A 19,339-nucleotide genomic window follows, 5' to 3' on the forward strand; every position below is an offset into this window, starting at 1 on the left:
TCTCACAAATGGCTGTCAGAAGAAATGGGTGGAGGACAGATGCCGAAATGACAGCATGGCTTTTATTTTATTTTAAGTATATTTACACAGATGGTGTATATGTCCAAAATATTATTCTACACTATACTACATTTCATAGATACAGTCCATTTTACCTGCACTGACAAAGATGTATAACTAATCCTCTGCCAATCATATTTAGCAGCATATAAACAAATCATTATTATTATTCCTATTATTATTATTATTATTATTATTATTATTAAAAATATAAAGCATATAAAATATTGGCCAACAAACTGTTGGCATTATTTTTTATCCAGTAATAATAATGATTGTTTATTATTAGTAGTAGTATAAGCATTAGTGTTGTTGTCGTTGTTGTTTACTGTTATTGCTGCGCTTTGTCAGCCACGCATTGATTTTTTTTTTCTTTATTGTGGGTTTTCATAAACAATACATAAACGCGGATTTATTTATTTTTTACTTCGTAAGGTGTCTGTCGAATAAATATAAGGAATAAATCAAAGAAATGGGCTGATTAATGTACAAACATAGAACAACTCCTTCCGTGTCTAAATGAAAAGATTAAATTAAAAAGAACCCAAATTCATTTTGTAATAGTTTAAATTGCATTTATTCAAAACAAAAAAAAACAAAAAACAACGACATAATGGACAGAAGCAAAATATTCTGCTCATAGACAATATCACGTATAAACGAACGTGTACACCACCTCCACTGAAACACATACTTTACATCGGCTTTAACTGCAAGTCAGTAATAATTTCTTAAATAAACTGGACGCCTCGACGAGAAAGTGCAATCTTAAAATCAGCGTGTTATCCAGCGAGGCGCGGGGAATCCGTTCATGGAAATCAGTTCGTTTTACGCACGCGTTTTGTTGAAATGAAATGCCCATTGTGGTTTTAAAGTGCAACTGGCAGTTTAGAAGAGAACGGGAATAGTTTATCCATTTTTATTCACAATAAAAACAAAATAAAAAATAAAGATATAGTCCTGTTGTTCCGCAGCGTGACCGTTTCCACCGATGGAACACGGTGCTCTGTTTCCCTTGTTGAGGCCTTTTCTTTGCAGCCTCTCCAGTTCTTATGAATCCGCGACTGAAAATGCGTGTCTAGTGCTGTCAGGTCATTGTTGCTGTTTTGTGTGCGGTTGATGTGACTGCTTTGTTGAAATGTCAGTGATTCTAAATGCAGTAAATAAAAACAGATTTATTCATTGTATCAAAAAAAAAGAACAAACGAGTCTGTTTTTTTTAAATCGTTTTCTGAAGCAGGCTGTCGATGTGTCCTACACATAATGACAACATATCCCGATGAGACTAACAAATCCTCTAAATCAAGATGCGTCATTTCAATCGCATCTCTCCACTTTGGAGCATTTTGGTGTCCTTTGGATAAATGTCCAGGACGGGACTGGATGTTGTTGTTTTCGGGGTTGACCGTGGAAGTCGGGAGTCTCTCGGGGCCGTTACTTTTGCTCGCCCTCTTGGTCGCTCTGCTCGTCGGTGAAACACACGTCCACGTCCACGTCCACGTCGCTGTCGTTGTCGCTCCTGCGCTCCGCGTCCTCGAACACGCCGCCGGGCTTGTCCTCCAGCTTCTTGACGCTCTGCCCGGGATGCCTGGACTTGACGTGCCGCTCCAGGTCGCGCCTGCGCACCAGCACCTTGCCGCAGAAGTCGCACCTGTAGGGCGTGTTCCCCTCCGCGTGCAGCCGGATGTGCTTGTTCAGGTTGCTCGGGTCTCCGAACGGCCGGAAACACACTTTGCACTTGAGCGGCTTGTAGCCCGTGTGCGTCCTCATGTGGATCTTTAGGCCGTACTTCCTGGAGTACAGCTTCCCGCAGTACAGACACAGGTGCCCCTTTTTCGGTTTACCGGACGCGGCGCTGCTCGCGCTCCCGGCCGGCACCGAGTCCAGCCGCGTCCGGTTCTTCTCCGCGGCTATCTCGGACAGCTGTTGCGTGTGCATGGCGATCTCCCGGTCGATGCTGGTGATCGAGCCCAGGTCTTGGCTGAGGGGGGGCGCGCTAAAGTAGGACATGGACTCCGGGTACTTGAGGAGGTTGCTGAAGTGGAATTTAAGCGGGTAATAGGGGGGGCTGTACAGGAGCTCCCCGTTGTAGACGGTGAAGGGCATCAGTGGGATGTTGCATTCCCCGCCATCGAAGTGAGGGAGGGCGAATCGTTCAAAGTGGAGTCCAGGCGGCACCGGGGGGTACCGGGACGGGGACAGGCCCGGGTGCATCCGGCTCTCCACGTGCTTAAACGCGGACGTCTCCTCCGTGTGGGGCAGCAACGGGAAACTGCGGATGCCGTTCGTGCATGGCACCATCGCGGAAGCCGAGTCCATGGCAGCAGGCGCGCACTTGGGAGCGTGGTTCCCTCCACCGTTGAGAGCTTCGCCCCCATTACGCGTTGGTTTCATGCTCCCGAAGATTTTGCTGAACCCCAACGCGTTCAGCTTCGCGCCTGCGTCCTCGCCCGGGAGTTTGGAGACGCCGGTGGGTTTGAAGGCAGAGCGCACGCCCGGGTGGAAGCCCATGCTGCTGAGGCCCAGAATGTGTCCGTGGTTTCTGGCCGAGGCGACGCGCATGTCGAGGGCCCTGTCCTGCTCTTCTGTGGTACTTTTCTTTGACAATCCTGCTTTGTTTAGAAACAGTGAAGTGGACACTGTCCGCGCGCCAGAGTCCAAGATGGAGGAGTTGTTGTGCGCGCTCCTCGGAGAGGTGGAGGTGTTGGGGATGTCTCCAGATTTCGGTGACCTGCTGAAGGTTTCCGTGCCTCTCGCCTGCTCGCTGTTTACGAAACCACGACCGTTGCTCAGCGCACAGTGGAAGTGGACGTGCGCCTTGAGTGCGTTCGGGTATTTGAATATTCTCCAGCAGTACCAGCAGATGTATCGCTCCTCACCTGTAGAGACAACGGCAAACAGAACGTTGGTGAATGAGATGGACGCGGATCATTACGTCACAACGCGGCGTGGCAGTTTATATTCTCATGCGTAAAAACACGAGGCCCGTGCGTAAAATACAAATAACAGTTATTGCAACCTGTAAAGAAAAGCCATTCGAGTGGCGGAACATCCAAGTGAATCCAGAATTACAGCACCGACGCACGGTGCATGTGAACGTGCAATAGAGATATATTATAGGCGACTGTTCCCCGACGAGACGCCCCTTAAAAGTCAAAATTACTGCCGTGCTTCTGGTGAAATTTTAAATTCGGCCTCGTGGAAGGGACCCGGGTTGTATGTGCCAAATGGTAATAGACGCAGGAAGCCATTTCCGTGACCCCCAGACGAGCACTCAGAGGTTAATATAGATGTAATGATTTTGTAATCCTAATATGGGCCATTGTTAATGATCGCCATCAAAAGAGCAAAGGCCCTGCCCAATCTGGCGCACGCAAACCGACGCATTGAACGCGGGGCGGGCCCTCCCTGCGCGCTTTCCCGTGGAAGTGACGGCAGCTGTTGCTTGAAATCGCAAGTCTCCCGAAACAAAGACTGCAGCCCATCTGTTGACGCCAAATAATGGGAGAGCGCGTATGTCCAGGAGCGCGCACGATGTGTTCGGATGGAGAATCGGGCCAATATACACCCCACATAAAAGTTAGCATTCATTAGGCCACAATACCTCGACGCGCCCACCTAATTTACCGTGAAACGCTTGTTTTTTATATTTATTTGCTTTTGAATACATGAATATTAATGACGCGATGACATTTGTTAGCCTCCTTCCCGCAGCCTCTTCTTGTCAATTGATGCTTCTAATTGGTTTTTAATTCAGTTCCCGGAGATCAGTAATGACTTTATCGTCGCTGTTTATTTTTTTATAACTTTGATATGATTTCAAACTTGTAATTTGTACTCTTTTTTTTTCATTTAAGAGGCCCCTCTAATCCACTTAATGGATCAGACTCAACAGTATCTTTTCATATGGATCTTTTCTTCTTTAATAGGATTAGTTCCCGTTGATCTGGTCTTTTGCCAAGATTAGGGAATAATCCCCAAGGCCAACGTTAAATTATCATTACCAGACTAAACACAGGGATTAACAAAACTCAGCCAAACAAGAAGGGATCGGATTTCCTGAAGTCATTGTCCAATCGATTCCCATCTTTTAGCGATAAAGGGGCGGCATCGGGAGTATTTGCAGTCATTTAACAGTGCAGTGATGAAAGTCTCGATACATCGATGCTGTTTCAGGGCAGCCTTCACTGTAACCCGACACCAGAATTAATATCGAGCACAATAAAGAGCAGACATTTTAAAACTATTATTATTCATATAATTATTATTATTATTATTGGAGTGATTTAGAGCGCATTTATGTTTCCAGCGTTTCACACCTGTCCATCTCAGACTTCGTTTCGGCCAATGAATGGGCCGTTTGGTTCACCCCCCATATTCGCAGGTCAATATAAACCATCTGAATTACCTTTCTCGTCGTGGGTGGGAGTGGCCGTCGTGGGGACGTCGTACCACTGGGCCAGAGCGTTGGAGTACCAAACACTGAGTTCCTCTCCTGCAGGGATTTCTTTCAACACGCGGTAGAAAATCTTTCAGTGGAAACGGAAAGGGGAACAGGGAAAGTGAGTTTAACTGAAATGCTCAAAAGTTGGGGTGTGGGGAAACTAATATTTGCGGTGAAACTTCACCTGTCCTCCAGGTAAATCCGACACCGCCTCCAGGTTTTGTTCTTGACTGTTCCTGGCGGCGCGGATGAAGCCGATCCAATCTGGAACAGAGCAGCCTGACTCATCCACGAACTCCCCCCGAACCAGCCGGATCTGAACAGGCCAGCAAACAACAGAATCATCTTTAGACTAAAAGTAATACGAAGTGATGGGAAATATGAACACCCGGGCCCTCTAACATCCTTCACAAACAGCGGCCCTTTAAAAACAGTTTAAAGTTGTAATTTTCCATTTGTTTTGTCTGTATTTGTCATATTAAATTTTGCTTGCATTTATTCGTCATTTTTATTTTTTACAATCGAAATGCAACGTGACTTTATTAGAGGTGCTGCAGCCACGCTGGGTCAAAGAGCGCTTAATGCGTCTTCATCCGCTCTGCTGATAATGTCCTAACGAGAATGACACTGTGGCCTAATTGAGTCGATATGGGGAACACATTTGAGGAGTGTCAGAGCGTTTCTAAACTGTTCAAGGGCATTAAAGATCGCAGCGCGACATTTGACACAGCGATTGCACCTGATGATCGCGGGCAGCCCGTGGGGCACGCATTTGGACGCATCAATCACAACCGCGCTGACAGCTTCAACAATAACAGGGTGGGGTTATAGATGCGTTCATAGCCGCTCTCTATCGTGGATATACATAGTATATCTATTTAACAATTTGCTTTTTAAGGAAAAATATTATATTTTAAACATCAGTTTCCATACTTTTGTTTTCTTCATATTTGCTTTTAGGAATATAATTTATATGTTAATCTGAGAACTCCTGGTTAAATTACATCTTTTTTTATTGTATCTCTGTTATTATTAATATTATTCTCATCATTTTTTTTCCTTGCCCCAGAGGCTGCGGCTCCGGCCTCACTGGCATCTTTCTGTGGCCGGATTACATTAAAACTAAACGGCTCATCGGGTATAACAGGCCCGCCAGGCAGTGAAATGTGAGGCGGCCGAGGGCATGAAATCCTGCACAGCAGACCCGGGTCGCCCATTAGGCCGGTTAAGTAGAAGCGCAGACTGACAAGTTGGCCACTAACGGAGCTCAATTATTTCTAACGTGACAGGCCAAACCAATTAATATCCGACGGCCCGATGTTCGACAGCGGAGTTAGATCCAATCATTTCATTTACAATAGACATTTCGATTTAAACGAAATAATCAATAATCAATTTAATAATCTAAAATACTTTATATTCATAATATTTTGCGCAATAATTATATTTTTTCCACTTCTGTTATAATAATAATAATAATAGGTTGTTGATCCTCTTTCATGAGAATCATGTTTTTCTGGCAAAAACACAACATGTAATCCATAAAATAAGTCATTTAAGTAAGTGATGAACATTTGAAAGTGTTTCGACTGACCTTCTTTTTCGGTCCAACTTCCCTGCGGTCCGACACGTACTTCCCGAGTTTGAAGACACCCGGTACCGGTCCTATCCGAAGCCCAGCCGGGATGCTGCAGTCCGCAAACACACTGACGGTGGTGGACGCCCGGGCGGCTTGCATGGCGTGAGGTGAGATCAGAACCATGAAGGCCGATGGAGACCGACTGGGTGAGTGCAGAGAGGGAGGCGAGGGAGGATGAAGGGCACCGGCCGCTATCCGCTCTCAAAGTGACGCGGTGGCGTTTTGCACTCCTGCTTTTCTAGTGATGGTGCAAGCGAGGACCCCCCCCCCCCCCCAGCATCCCTCCCGACCCATACAGTTTAGGAAGCAAGTGTGTGCGTGAAGAGATGGGGGGGGTGCAGAGAGGTGATGCTGCTGTGAGGTATAGTTTAGAGGGGGGGGGGGGGGGGGGGGTCCTGAGCTTGCAGCAGCGAGTGTGAGAGAGTTGGGCTCTCCCAGCAGCTGTGAGGAGAGGGGAAACCGCCCGGCCTGGTCACATGGAGACTTTCCCTCACCCCGGCACATAATGAATTGCTCCAAAATGGTCAAAGAGACACAAAGGGCCGGACGACCTTCCCATCCCCAAAATCCAATTTGTCAAGGGCAGAGAAAAGAGGGAGCAGAATCAAAGGTCCGGAGCGACCATTAATCCTCAGCATGTGGCTTTGTCCTCCAGACAGTTGCGATATTTTAACTGACAAATCCACAGTATAATTTCTCCATAAATCCTCAACCTTTTCCATTCTTTCCTTTCAAGAAGGTTTTTGAAATCAGGGGCTACTTTAAATCTACTTGGCTGGCATTCTTGGGGTTTAATGCACTTCAAAGGGCTTTATCCTGCCTCCTCCATTGTATCCGCAGTGCAATCAAAGGAGCAGGAAAGTTTAGACGACTTGTTAACTTCTATTGACTCTCGGCGTGTGCCGGGTGGGGATCAGGCAGGTACTGAAAAGGGAGAACCAGCAGCGGGGAGAGAGAGAGAGAGAGAGAGAGGAGGAAAATAACCAGCGCAAACATTTGTTCTGCTTTAGGTCAGCGATAATCTGCTGAAATCAAGAGTGTGAATGAAGATTTGATAAATGCAATAATTCACAAACCATTCTAGCAAATAAAAATGATTACAATTATGTTTAAAATTACCAAGTTACTCCGTTTTAAAATATTTCATGTCACAATATCACACGCATTGGAGGAAATCACAATTTGCCAAAAATGGAAACAAAGAATAAAGAAAACTGAACTCTATATTTAAATAATGCTTTTTTCGCCCCACGTATATTCCACACGACCGTGGATATTGTCCACCTCTTTTTTTCATAATGTTTTGTAGATGATTTTTTTTCAGTTACATCCCAAGCGTGTAACATTTGACATATGTTATTTATAATTGATTAACTTGTTGTTCATATATGTGGGTGTATGAGCGCGTCCAACATGTGTCTCTGTGCAGCGGCTTGCGTTGCGTCGCTTTGGCCTGAGTCTGAACAGAGAAGAAGAACCTGCGGGCGATCAATTCAGACACGCTGACTCCTGACCTGCACTGTGAACACTGGATCTGAATTATGACGACTAGTATGGACGTGTCAGGTCAAAACTCTCCTGGACTATTCATAAAAAATACAAATAAAAAACGGTGAATTTCCAAATGGGAATATTTGAATCCTTTGATGCTGTATTTCATATTTTAATAATAATAATAATTCAAATATAGAATAATAGCAGACAGAATAACAACTCAGATTAAGTCAAAGTGATTATTATTAATATTGCATCTTCAGATAATCCATTAATCCCCCCCTCTCTCTCTCTCTTTCTTTCTCTCCCTCTCTCTCCCCTCCACAGTAAGTCAAAGTGTCTGAGCGACACGCGAACAATCTCATCAATAGGGGCAATGTTTGCGCCTGGCTGTGCGGAGAGGTTATTTATTAACGCCTCGCCATTTGCGGCTGGTTCCCATCCACCCCTGCTCCATTTTAAAGCCCCATGTCTTCGCCACAGTGAAATTAATTATACTCCGAGCAGAGGAGGAGGAGGAGGAGGAGGAGGAGGAGGAGGGAGAAGACGTTTCCTTTCTGTTCGCGGAGAAGTCTCTGGTGAATCTCGGCTCCACTGTGCGCTCATCAGAAAGGCTCCGTGTTGGAAACAAATGGGAGGGAAAATGAAATGAAATGAAATGGCTTCACCTGCGTTATTGTCCCTTTAGAGATAAAAAGGGAGACATTAATTACGTGGCCGGATCTTTATTCCGGGACAGTATTGCAGAGTCAATCAATAGAATTCCGTCAGTGCGGCTTCTCTCAAATGGACCCAGAATGTCTTTCATCAACTTAACCAACGACCCGAGAAGGAGCAGAGTCAGGAGACGTTTTTATGGGCGGCCCCTTTTTTGGGTTTTACTATCTGAACGGTGGGGCTGTGATTTAGCTGGTTGGCCATTAAAGAGCCATGAATACAGAGGAACAACCTGCCTGCAAAGCAACGCGGTTAATACGGAGAGCAATGCCCCACCAGGGATCTCCATTCATGCTCCGCATATACTTCAAGGGTGCCAAGGGTTCACCGCCACCTCTCCTGGGCTGGTTTCAATGGCCTCCCATTTAAGACCCCTCCGAGCCCAGAAGAAAACACATTTTTTATGTCGACCCATAAACTGTGCGGGTCTATTCAGAAGAGCGCAATCATTGTCCCACTTAGCAATGCGGCCTATTTCTCACAGATTCCCACGTCTTGGAAGTGCCGGGCGTTGTGTTTGTCTAAATCCATTTATTTATCCGCACTAGCGGCAGCTTTTTACGTTCATTTGGTCACACGCAAAGAAAAGGAAAGTTAAATCATCGCGCTTTTGGTTCTCTGGATAGGATGAACTCTTAAAGACTCACAACTTCTTATTATTCCTTTCAGATGTGCATTTCAAACAAAAACAAAAAGCATTAGACAGGACTGTTTATCTTATTCCCCATCTTTCTTTTCTTTATTTAAGATGTCATATTTAAGGCGGTTAAACTTGGGGAAAGCTGCAGATTGCACCAGCTGCCTTGATGCGGGTGGGACATTAGAGGCGCGTTTGAATAGTAATCATGCTTGTATGGGACTCCCACCAGATGACATGATTGGGTTTTAACCCAGACTAATATTCAAGATCGCATTAGAGAGGAGCCGAATGAACGGCGCCCGATTGAACGCTGCTCATGCGTGATTTCATTGAGAATGCCTCCTCTCTTTTTTGGCCCAGAAGTGGGCTGCCCCGTTTCGGTACTCAAAGTCTCTGTAAAGTTTCTGCGCTTTTTTTTTCAGGACAGATTTCCTTGACTTAAAGTCACTTTGTCTCGCATGAAGAGACGCGGATAAAAGCGTGTGAAGTTGTGCGAATTGATATGTTTCGGTGTACCTTATAAATTCATACCTTTTCTCACTCCAGCGCCTCAGAAAGAACGCGTCAGTCAGGCCGATTCTCTCTGCTGTCCGGCGCATTTAGCAGGAGATCTATTTGAGGAGTTCATTCCTAGGCAAATGTATGCAGGCCGGGCTCGGCATGAATGGAGCAGCGTGTCAGCCGACCCTAATTGGGATTTAGCCACCCAAAGCAGAAGCACAAAGTGACGGGAAATCACAGGTTTCAAAGAAAGTCACAACTTTTGCCCTTCTTGGTGGAGATGAGGAGCTTATTCCCTCAGCGCAGAGTTTAACTGCGTTTCTCCTAAAGGATGGGGGTGAGTGACCCGTTTGGGTGCATGTGTGCTGCATGTGTATCTGCGATCTGGGAGCGGATCCGGAGACATAAGCTTAATGGCCTATGTTTTAATAAGGCCGGATATTTCAGTCCAAGTTACGGTTATTTTGTATTGTAATGTATTAGTAGGTTAGTAATTCTGAAACGGTATAATATTAATATTAATAATAATTATAATACTAAAAATGCATTTTCTACTTGTAAAAAAATGTCAGGACTTGATAATGTTAAACATTTCTCATTTATTGTTGTGTTTATTTGTTCTATTGTCACTCGTCTGCGGCACTTGGTTCTATACTCTTCACAAGAAGCACCATGGAGAGCTCCGCCTTCCAGACGCATACCCATAGAGCGCACGCTCTCACTTGTCCGTTAATTCTATTGGTAGGTCATAAATTCCCCTTTCATGAGGTCCATTTATTTCTCTGAACTCTGAGTATAGAGGAGGATTTACACCTACGTGCATCTTTCGGGTTGAATGCACTCAATAATGATGATAATGATAATGATGAGCGTCATTATAGCTCCGACTGACAGCTCTAGATTTCAGACTAATTGTCTCCTGCAGTTTCGGGTGAGATGAGATTGCGAAAATGATGTCCGAGAGAAATATTAATTATTTCAACATGGAGTTTATTCGCAATCATAAAGGCGAATTAAGCAATTAAGCAGTGCGGTGTATTGACTGTAACAAGGCAGGTACAGTAATTTATATAATGCCTTGAATTTATTCCTTTCTTTTATATATATATATATATATATATATATATATATATATATATATATATATATAATGTGTTCCATTATATAGTAAAAATGGCACAGTGATGTTGCTGCTGCTCTTATCTTTTGCTGTACTTTGTGTCGGAGGTTTAGTGAGTTGCACGTTTCTGCCTTCAGCCCCTGAGCAGGATGCTAAGCGTGTTTGGCATCTGCTGGCCAGATCCAATCGCTCCCAATCACTAGCAGGAATAAAAGGTGTGGATGTGGATGGAATGAGGACAGGAAACGGCTGTGTGCCGTCATTCTGATACAGGACAACATCTGACTGAAGGATGCCTTAGCCCTCCAGAAAGTGTCAAGGGGACTGGCTGGACCCTCAGGTGATTCCATCTTCCTCTCTGTTTTTCTGCTCCTTCACTGCTTCATTTCCCATTTTTTATCATTCAAGGCATGAAAATAAGCAATATCCCTATTCGTGGAGCTTAAACAGGCTCTTACAGTGCACGAAAGCAGTATTGGATTACATTATATGACTTTTATATGTCACCTCAAATTCAGAATAAGACATTAAAAAGACAAAGTGATTGAATGCTGATAGCTTTATTCGCAGCACATACAAAAATGAGGGCGGTAGTGAGAGGCACACTGAAGTTAAGAGGCCATGTTGAGTGTTCTTAGTGAGGCTAAACTCTATTAAGAGAATGTTTCACTTAAGCAAAAGGTCAGTCATGGCTTTTCTGTCCAGGGCAAAGGGCAAAGGTCGGTGTCCAGACATGGGTTTTGGTCAGTGTGATGCTCAGGGGGGCGTGGAGGTTTCAGGGGGAGAGGGGGACACTTTAGGCATTATCAGATGCATCAGCGGCCCCAGTGATGGTGTAGTATAGGTTCTTTCCTGGTTGGTCCATCTCCAGCAAATCGTCTTCATTTTTGAAGGTTCTTTAAAGGAAAAAGAAAACAGAGACCGCTGAAGAAGATGAAAGGAGGAGTTTGTTGATTAAGAGTCTGTTAAGACTTTATGTGCTGGCCTTATTATTGGAAGAAATAGAAGAGATACCTTGTGGTATAGCTATCCTAATGAGCACCATCCTCCTCTCCATCTGCTCCATGTAGTTATCTCTGTTGGGATTGTGGCCATTGGATCCATGTACTATTGTGACAACACTGCGATCACTTCTTCCTACACCAACCCCACCGATTCCACCAATGGCTGAGTGTAGATCTCCAGCACCGCTACCTGCAACCTTACCCACTGCCTCTGATTTCACAGCCACGTGCAGCACCCACACAATATGAGCTTTAGTTTACCTGCAGGTTTTCCAGTTCCTTGCTTTGGAGCTGAAAATGTTTTTACATATTCATGTCTATGTTCAATTCATATGCCTTTGATGCACGCATGTAGATACTCACATCCTTTTTGGCACTTGATATTTCCTCTCGAATGCTTCAAGTCTTTTCCACATGCCTCGATGTCTTACTAGTTAGATCTTCAAACTTGTTTTTATACCATGAATACATCTCCTAACTAATTATTAAAAAGAAATGTGTGATGAAAATTGCAGACATCTTTTTCTTGACGTCAGTCAGTGAAGGTACTTTATGATTTGACCTCCAGATCTTTGGCTGCATACTGGCTCTGGATTTGATTCAAAGCAGCTGCGAGCTCAGGGAGAACAAACTGAGTCTGCGGCGATGTGTGCTGCGCAGATCTGTTTCATGAGCTCATCAATTTCCTTAGAACAAGAAAATCAATCTTTATTTGTAAGGAATAATAGGACCAAAATGTAATTCTGACAGAAACATTTTATCCACCTGCTGTTGGACCCACTTTAGGAATTCAATATCAACTTCCAACTGCTCCAGCTCCTTCTCCAAGGCAAGGCGTGTCAACATCCTGAAGAACACATGCCATAAATGTCATGGAAATGACAGCTCTGAATCACCTTCGTGCTTAGAATAATACTGGCTTACTGAATGGTACTTACTGGGCAGAGAGCTTCGATGTCTAACTCGGCCTTCCTCTTCAGCTCTACTTCCTCCTCATATCTGATTCTGATTTCCTCCAGTTGAGCAGCTGTTGCATCCTTAGGAGATTCCTAAGGAGATGTCCTGAAAACCAAAAAGCTATAAGTTATATGGTTGTCTATTAGAAGGTTTGTGTAACATGTAGATCAGTCTCTTATGCATTTTATATTTTAACTTCATTCATGTGTGCGTTGCATGTCTTAGTGTGTGTGTGTGTGTGCAAATGCATCATCTGCCACCTCTGCGTCACCTTAATGCACTGAGGCACCTCTCCATTTGCCTGCCAGAAATAAGCTTGTTACCAGGTAAGAAACCTTGAAAACACCAAGTTGACGTCTTGTATTGCTGCTTGGATGGATCTTCCACAGCTCAGCGAGCTGTAAACCTCGCCCGAAACAAGAAAGAAGGAACTCGGCGTATACGCTCTGCTGAGCGCTTGATATATAATAAAACAGGAACTGTGTGGCATGCAGGATTATGTCTCACCCGCTGCACTCTCATCTGAGCAGCAACCTTTTTCAGCTCCATATAAGAGGCGGAGCCTGTCAGCTTCTGAAAGCGGCCGTGGTAGGCCTGGATCTCTGCTTCCAGCAACTTGTTCTGCTGCTCCAAGGATCGAACCTGTAAGCGTAACAGAAAACCTCTGTGATTCCAGACGTGATGGAACCACAACGTGCTCCAGGTGGAGGTGCTCGTTTTTTAGACCAGATTAATTCATCGATGTGTGGCTGATGTGAAGCCGGCTTACTTTGTCTATGTAATAAAAATAACTCTGAAATTAGCTCTAAAAAGGGTTTAAGGAAGAGGTGCTTTCTTTCACGTTAGGCGGAGAGCCCCCAAATAAACCCTACTGAGTAGGGTAAGATCTTTAGGTTACATTTTTAGGTTGCATTTAGGTTGCATGCAGGGCATGCTCCAACCATGCGAGCCTTGCGTACAGCTGAGATGGGCCTTCGTCCCACTGTCTCCCCACTGACGCTGCTCGCTCCAGCTCTGCTGGAGTATCTGACGGAGGCCTGACGGGTGTCTCTCCTGCTGGGTGATGGACTGGACACCCTGACCTTGTAGGACAAGCTGTTGCTGCCCTCAAAGTGACGGCGATAGGAAGAGATCCTCTCTGGGCTGCGGCTAGCGGCCGCAGCTGTGCGTCTTCTGGTTTTCTGAAAGGAAAGGAAACTACTCGGGCAGGGATTTTGTGCGATTTGCAAGGTTTCGAGGCTAATCCACCTTGTGTGCACTCCCCTGACTATCAGCCCAGCCTCAGGTTTTATTCTCCTCATTGCCAGCCAAGCCACAGTTCTGTCAAACGCAGCCCAATTTATGAGCCAACACTTGTGGAATCTGGACCCCGTGCAGCAACTCGAGTTTGACCTGCTGTTGGGTTATCTATCAGCAGCTTGTGAGGAGCATAGCTGGCCTGGAATAGAGACTGACGACATAAGAGAAGGCTTCACCCGTTAGTCTCCCAAAATACGGAGCATGATCCAATATTGGATTTTGGTTAATGCACCACCTCCATGTCCACGGCTGCACCAGGGAGCCGACAGACACTGAGACGAGCCTGCACAGAGGGTGCAGCCCTGATGTGATCCACTCTAATGGAACATCTGGATGTTGAGCTGAGGCTGCAGAAGGGCAGAAAGGTCTGGCAATATATCACATGAATTAGTATTTTGTCATAATACTAAATAATTAAGTAATCATTTTAGCTTATTTCAAGTCCAATCATGTTTTAACATTCTGTTTTGACATGAGCCAACGGCTTCCTCCAGAAGTAAATTATTAGTGTGTTTTACCTAAAATGTAGGTCAAGTATAGCGAGTAGTTGGACCTGCTTTCAAATTATTGAATATTTTTCTTGCATGCTTGGAGAATTCCATTTATATTAGTGGAAACAGTATTAACATGATTATTTACTCCTTCATCTGGGAGATGATTTCAGGTTCAGTTTCCTATATGGTAACAATGACTCAATCTCATCAAACCCTTCTTGGTCTTGTGAGGCATTTAGGTCATTCATAAATCTTGACTGAGTTGATCATAAATGTAATCTGTGCATTGTTTGGACTTTCATCTCCAGCTGTAAAAGGGGAGCGAGCAAGGTCCATCCATGGCTGTCTTCTCTGTTGAAAACAAACACATGCATTATTGTGCGTGATGAAGCAACCTGTAAATGTTCACTGGAGGGTGGGTGGAAAATTCATGCAGAGACACAGCAGCAGATAGCATCCCATTGTTTTTAATAATAATAATAAAATAAATTCCAATACACAACACAATATATTCATGCCAAATCTGTTGTTTTATTCAGTGAATGATTTTGACAATTATAACATATGATCTACGAACAACAAGCTATTTGATATTTTCCATTTATTGCATAGTAAAATCCTTTATTCTAAGTCACAGTTGTACACAGATAGAGATAGAGGGACTGGAACAAAGAAACGTAACTACTTCACTGCCACTAATAGTGTATTTGTAGTGGAAGGTTCAGCTGCTGGTTATATATTTTGTATAAATAGTCCAGCGATGAAACGTGTAAAGATTCATCAAATTAGATTTTATTTGATTTGACCCGTTACAGAGTCTTTATTTTCAGGATGATTCCTGGTAATTTTCTAGAATAATTTTAATTATGTGTTTGTTTTCTGTTGATCAATTATGCTTTTCATTTTTCGCCCATTCTTGCCATCCACCCGGAAAATGCTGAGCACTGAAAGAGAAAGAAGAAAATTAAGGATCCAATTAAAATAAAGCTCTCTTACAGTACATATCTGACTTTTTTCGTCTCTCTATTGAGACCTAGCTATTTTGATGAGACCCATAATGTGGCTGCTCTCAAAATAGCAGTGCATGATAGACTGTTGTTATGCAGCTAGAGATGGGGGAAAAAATTCAAGCTAATATCTGATACTGTGATGATTACATTTTATGATAACATCCAAAGATAGCCATCATAATTTACAATAGTGCAGTATAAACAATGACAACCCTACTTAAAATGTATCAAACAACACTATTTTTTGTGGGCATGCAGCATTTAATTTGTTGAATTGACAATATGATGAGTGCCTATATGCAAGGAGAGCATATCTCACTCTTTATATCCCAATGACACGGCAGTTTGTAGCGCCTTCTTACTCCGGATCCCCGCCAGACAGCTGAACACAACGGCGTCTGTCTGCTGAGGCGGTTCAGCGCCATACTTTTCTTTGAACTCTTCTGAACACAGCTGGAGGGCAGCGCTCACCTGTCCCACTGCAGAGTCAGAGATACACAAACAGATCAAATATTAACAGACACACTTTTTATTCTTGACATCAGGTAGAAGGAAATGATGAGTCACTGTACCTAAACACACCGTAAAGGAATGTAGAGGCAGGTACTTCATGATATTTAACTTGTCTTCAAGGCACGGTCAATCCTGAATTTGAGATCTTTTTAACTTTACTAGAATACAAAGTTGATTTTTTTTTTACACTTAAATAACCCGTCACAATAAAAAATGATTTACTAAGACATATTTTTTTATAACAGAGCTCATATTTCATATTTATGCGTATTTGCTTTGAGTCATAGGCATTCCCAAATTTGGTCATAACCTGAATACGACATTAGTTTATAGGTAATAAGCGGATCTAACGATTACCGGGAGTGCCACTCACGTGGAACGTTAATTGACCCCGGGATGACGCCGTACTCCCTGAGCTCCCAGGGCTCTCTGACGTCTATTACAACCGACCTGCGGTCAGCCAGAAGCCGCTTCAGCTGGTCATAGTTCACCTCTGTGCTCGATGGTCCTGCGCTGAATGTGCGGAGCAGCAACTGTGAAGCTGAAACAAAAACAAATAGGATGTATAAAAAAGTTACTATTAAAACCGGAACAACGCGAAACGCGAAACTCACTCCTATAACCGGGGCCGGTGTTTAGGAAGGCGGGTAAACAGCGTCGTTCTTCAGCGGCGGACGGCGCAGGAAGGACGGCGCGGCTCCACAACAGCCGCGGGACAAGCCCCGAGAACCGCCAGCACCTTCTGAGACTCATGTGTGAGTCGTTAGAACCCGCAGGTCAACGCCTCATCAACACAACACGGCCATGACGGTGCGTGGGGCGAGCGAGCACCGAGTCCCGTCACCTCGTCTCACCCACGCCCAGCCAGAGGACACGCGCAGAAATACGGAAAGCGCCGAAGGACAAAACGCCCGCTTCCCTCCAGTTCGTTAAAATGATCCAAAGTCAGACCGTGATACACACAAAGTAGTAACATTACAATCAATAGCTAAACCAAATGATCTAAATATGCATCGGCTCGTAAACAGGATGCATATTTATGAATTAAAGATGAAACACATTCAGGAATCACCCAAACAGATATGTCCTGCTCTTATCTCTCATGCATTTTCACATGATTTATATGATTGGTCTCTGTTTCAAAATAATAAACACATATATTAATAAACATGATGATAATTATCCCTATTATGTTCTATTTGTGTTATAAAACTACGGACGTGAAAGTATCTGCACCTGCGACGCCGGAGATTTTCTATTGTACTTGAACGCAGCACCGGGCCAAGCTGATCTGCCGTCGTGCGTCACGTTGGCTCAGGCATGCTAGTCGGTGATATCGACAGATTATCGAAAGTCAGTTCACCAAGTTAACGACAACAACGAAGAAGTATATCCGCTGTCGACTTAATAGAGTACTTTAATCCGGAATGCCTTAGTATCTCAATCTGCGGTTGGATAAGACAGGTTTCCATATTGTTGTCATTCTGACATGCTAACCTAGCTAGCCTGTCTGCTAGCCAGGAAGAGTTGACGTCTCAGTTTAGTTATAATTGTCAACATAAGAGCTGAAATAAAGAGGTGAGTTAATTTTGGTTTCGCTTAAAACATAGAAGTGGAAGATGTCTCGTTTTGTTTCAGTTAAGAAAATAAACAACAGCAGGCCTTTCATGCTTCTAGATGTGAGGGACAGGGGTAGCTGAGATGTATTAACTGTGTTGTTGCTCATCCGTCCGTAGGTAGGTTTGTTCATCATTATCTATAATGTACATTATACATGTACATGTACATGTATAATGTACTCTGGATCAGTGACGTTCAGTGTCTGCCAGAGTTACAAGGCAACATCGGGGTAAACATACCTCCAGAGTACTTTGTAGCCAGATTGGGTGACAAGTATTATAGTATATTGTTCAGTCATGAAAATGCTTTTACATTTGTTCTGTTGAGGTAGTTTTAACTCCTCTGTCCTCCTCCTTCCAACCCGGAGCTCCAGATGCGGCTGAAGGACCCCTTCTCCCTGAAGACCGCCGATATGACCAAGCGGACGACTAAACCAAGAAAGCCTCGAGATGATGAGTCATCGGATGAAGTTAGTGGTGAGTCACGGAAACGACACAGTGCAGGCTGATATTGGTGTGGCTGCGAGGTGTAGGTTGTTCCCATGTTTGCAGTAGATAGTGATTGGATTTAACCCTCTTGTTGTGCTCATAAAGCAAAAAATACTCCAGTATTTCTGTCTGATAATTGGAGTACTATCTGTGGCAGTGCTGGAAAAAAAAATTCAACTGGTGAATGATCTTGAGCTGCATTATAGAACTGAGGTTTTAAAGCTTAGCTGTACTAGATCAGGTTAATAAGATGCACATTAATGAAGCCCCATGGCTATAGTGGGATGTCCATTACGTCTGTTTTGTAAAGAATCGTATATCTGTTACTCGGCATGTCAAATTGGTTGTTAAACTGATTCAAGTGAAATTGTGTTCTATTGTTTTATCACCAGGTTTGACATGTCAACATGTAAGTAAGGCAGTGGACCTGAGCTCAGTGAAGAAATCCATGCTCTCCAGTGTGTGGTCGGTGTGCTCAGAGTGCCTAAAGGAGAGGACCATGATTGACCCAGAGCCAGCAGGTTCCCATGACATCGTTGTGTGCTTAAAGTGTGGTTTCCAGGTAAATGGTCGTTTCAATATTAAAAAAAAGCACGCTATGCATTACACACACAGGGCTGGGCTGGGCTGATGTTTTTAGTAGGTCAAAGGTGCTGCTCACTAAGTTATCATTATCATCTATATCATGGAACATGATTGTCTTGTTATTTCTTTTATATACAGTGTTTACTAAAATACTATCTAAAATAATAACAGATGAAACATTATTTTTTTTCTCAGTTGAGACATACAGTCATGAATTTCATGCAGTTTCAATTGTTGGCCGTTGTATACATGTGGTTGTGTGTGTGTTGAATGTGTGTTTACTTATAGACCAATTGAGCATAATTATTTTTCATCACACATAATATTTCATTGTAATTTGGTTATTATTGAAAACGTTCATGCTCAGTTATATCCCAAAAGGTTTGGACTAAATAAAATGTAACTGGAGATGTGGGTAAGCTGCACATTTGTGAGGGCACTTTTGATTCTGATTGATATAATATATTATATATTGGGACATTTGCTGGCAGGTATAGACACGGTATTGTTTATTGGATCCCCATTAGCTGTTGAGAACTGGCAGCTACTCTTCCTCGGGTATCTTTGCTTATTACAGCAAGACAGCACTGAACCGCATTCTGCACATATTGCAAGAACATTGCTCCATAATAGAAGAGTCTAAGAAGCGGTGCAAATCATTTCATGCTGTTTTTATTTGCATTTCACACAGCGCCTCGACTTTTTGGGAAATGGAGTTGTATTTGAAAAATACTGGACTGCTCTGTTAACATAT

At 43.7% G+C, this 19,339-nt stretch overlaps 3 protein-coding genes across 4 annotated transcripts in view; 1 reads left to right on the forward strand and 2 right to left on the reverse strand.

Moving 5' to 3' along the window:
- Positions 1–1,494: 1,494 nt before the first annotated feature.
- Positions 1,495–6,266, reverse strand: prdm13 (PR domain containing 13). Its single transcript, XM_068760515.1, has 4 exons — positions 6,099–6,266; positions 4,689–4,820; positions 4,469–4,589; positions 1,495–2,939 (listed from the first exon to the last, which is right to left on the reverse strand). The coding sequence occupies exons 1-4, from the start codon at positions 6,264–6,266 to the stop codon at positions 1,495–1,497; spliced, it is 1,866 nt and encodes a 621-aa protein (XP_068616616.1).
- An 8,614-nt stretch (positions 6,267–14,880) lies between these two features.
- On the reverse strand, positions 14,881–16,741 carry tstd3 (thiosulfate sulfurtransferase like domain containing 3). Of its 2 annotated transcripts, none has more exons than XM_068760166.1 (4): positions 16,507–16,741; positions 16,266–16,433; positions 15,742–15,858; positions 14,881–15,313 (listed from the first exon to the last, which is right to left on the reverse strand). In XM_068760166.1, exons 1-4 carry the CDS (start codon positions 16,643–16,645, stop codon positions 15,234–15,236), a joined length of 504 nt encoding a protein of 167 aa, XP_068616267.1. In that variant the 5' UTR covers positions 16,646–16,741; the 3' UTR covers positions 14,881–15,233. The 2 variants fall into 2 exon arrangements, with proteins under 2 accessions (XP_068616267.1, XP_068616266.1); XM_068760165.1 differs by having other exon boundaries at positions 15,699–15,858.
- A 495-nt stretch (positions 16,742–17,236) lies between these two features.
- Positions 17,237–19,339, forward strand: part of usp45 (ubiquitin specific peptidase 45) — a 28,150-nt gene continuing 26,047 nt past the window's right edge. The window contains exons 1-3 of the mRNA XM_068755986.1: positions 17,237–17,470; positions 17,880–17,988; positions 18,393–18,562. Of these exons, the coding sequence (XP_068612087.1) occupies positions 17,886–17,988; positions 18,393–18,562 (273 nt within the window). The 5' untranslated portion in view covers positions 17,237–17,470; positions 17,880–17,885. The remainder of the gene's footprint in view (positions 17,471–17,879; positions 17,989–18,392; positions 18,563–19,339) is intronic.

Source organism: Brachionichthys hirsutus, chromosome 3 (assembly GCF_040956055.1).
Source record: "Brachionichthys hirsutus isolate HB-005 chromosome 3, CSIRO-AGI_Bhir_v1, whole genome shotgun sequence".
Classification (NCBI taxonomy): domain Eukaryota; kingdom Metazoa; phylum Chordata; class Actinopteri; order Lophiiformes; family Brachionichthyidae; genus Brachionichthys; species Brachionichthys hirsutus.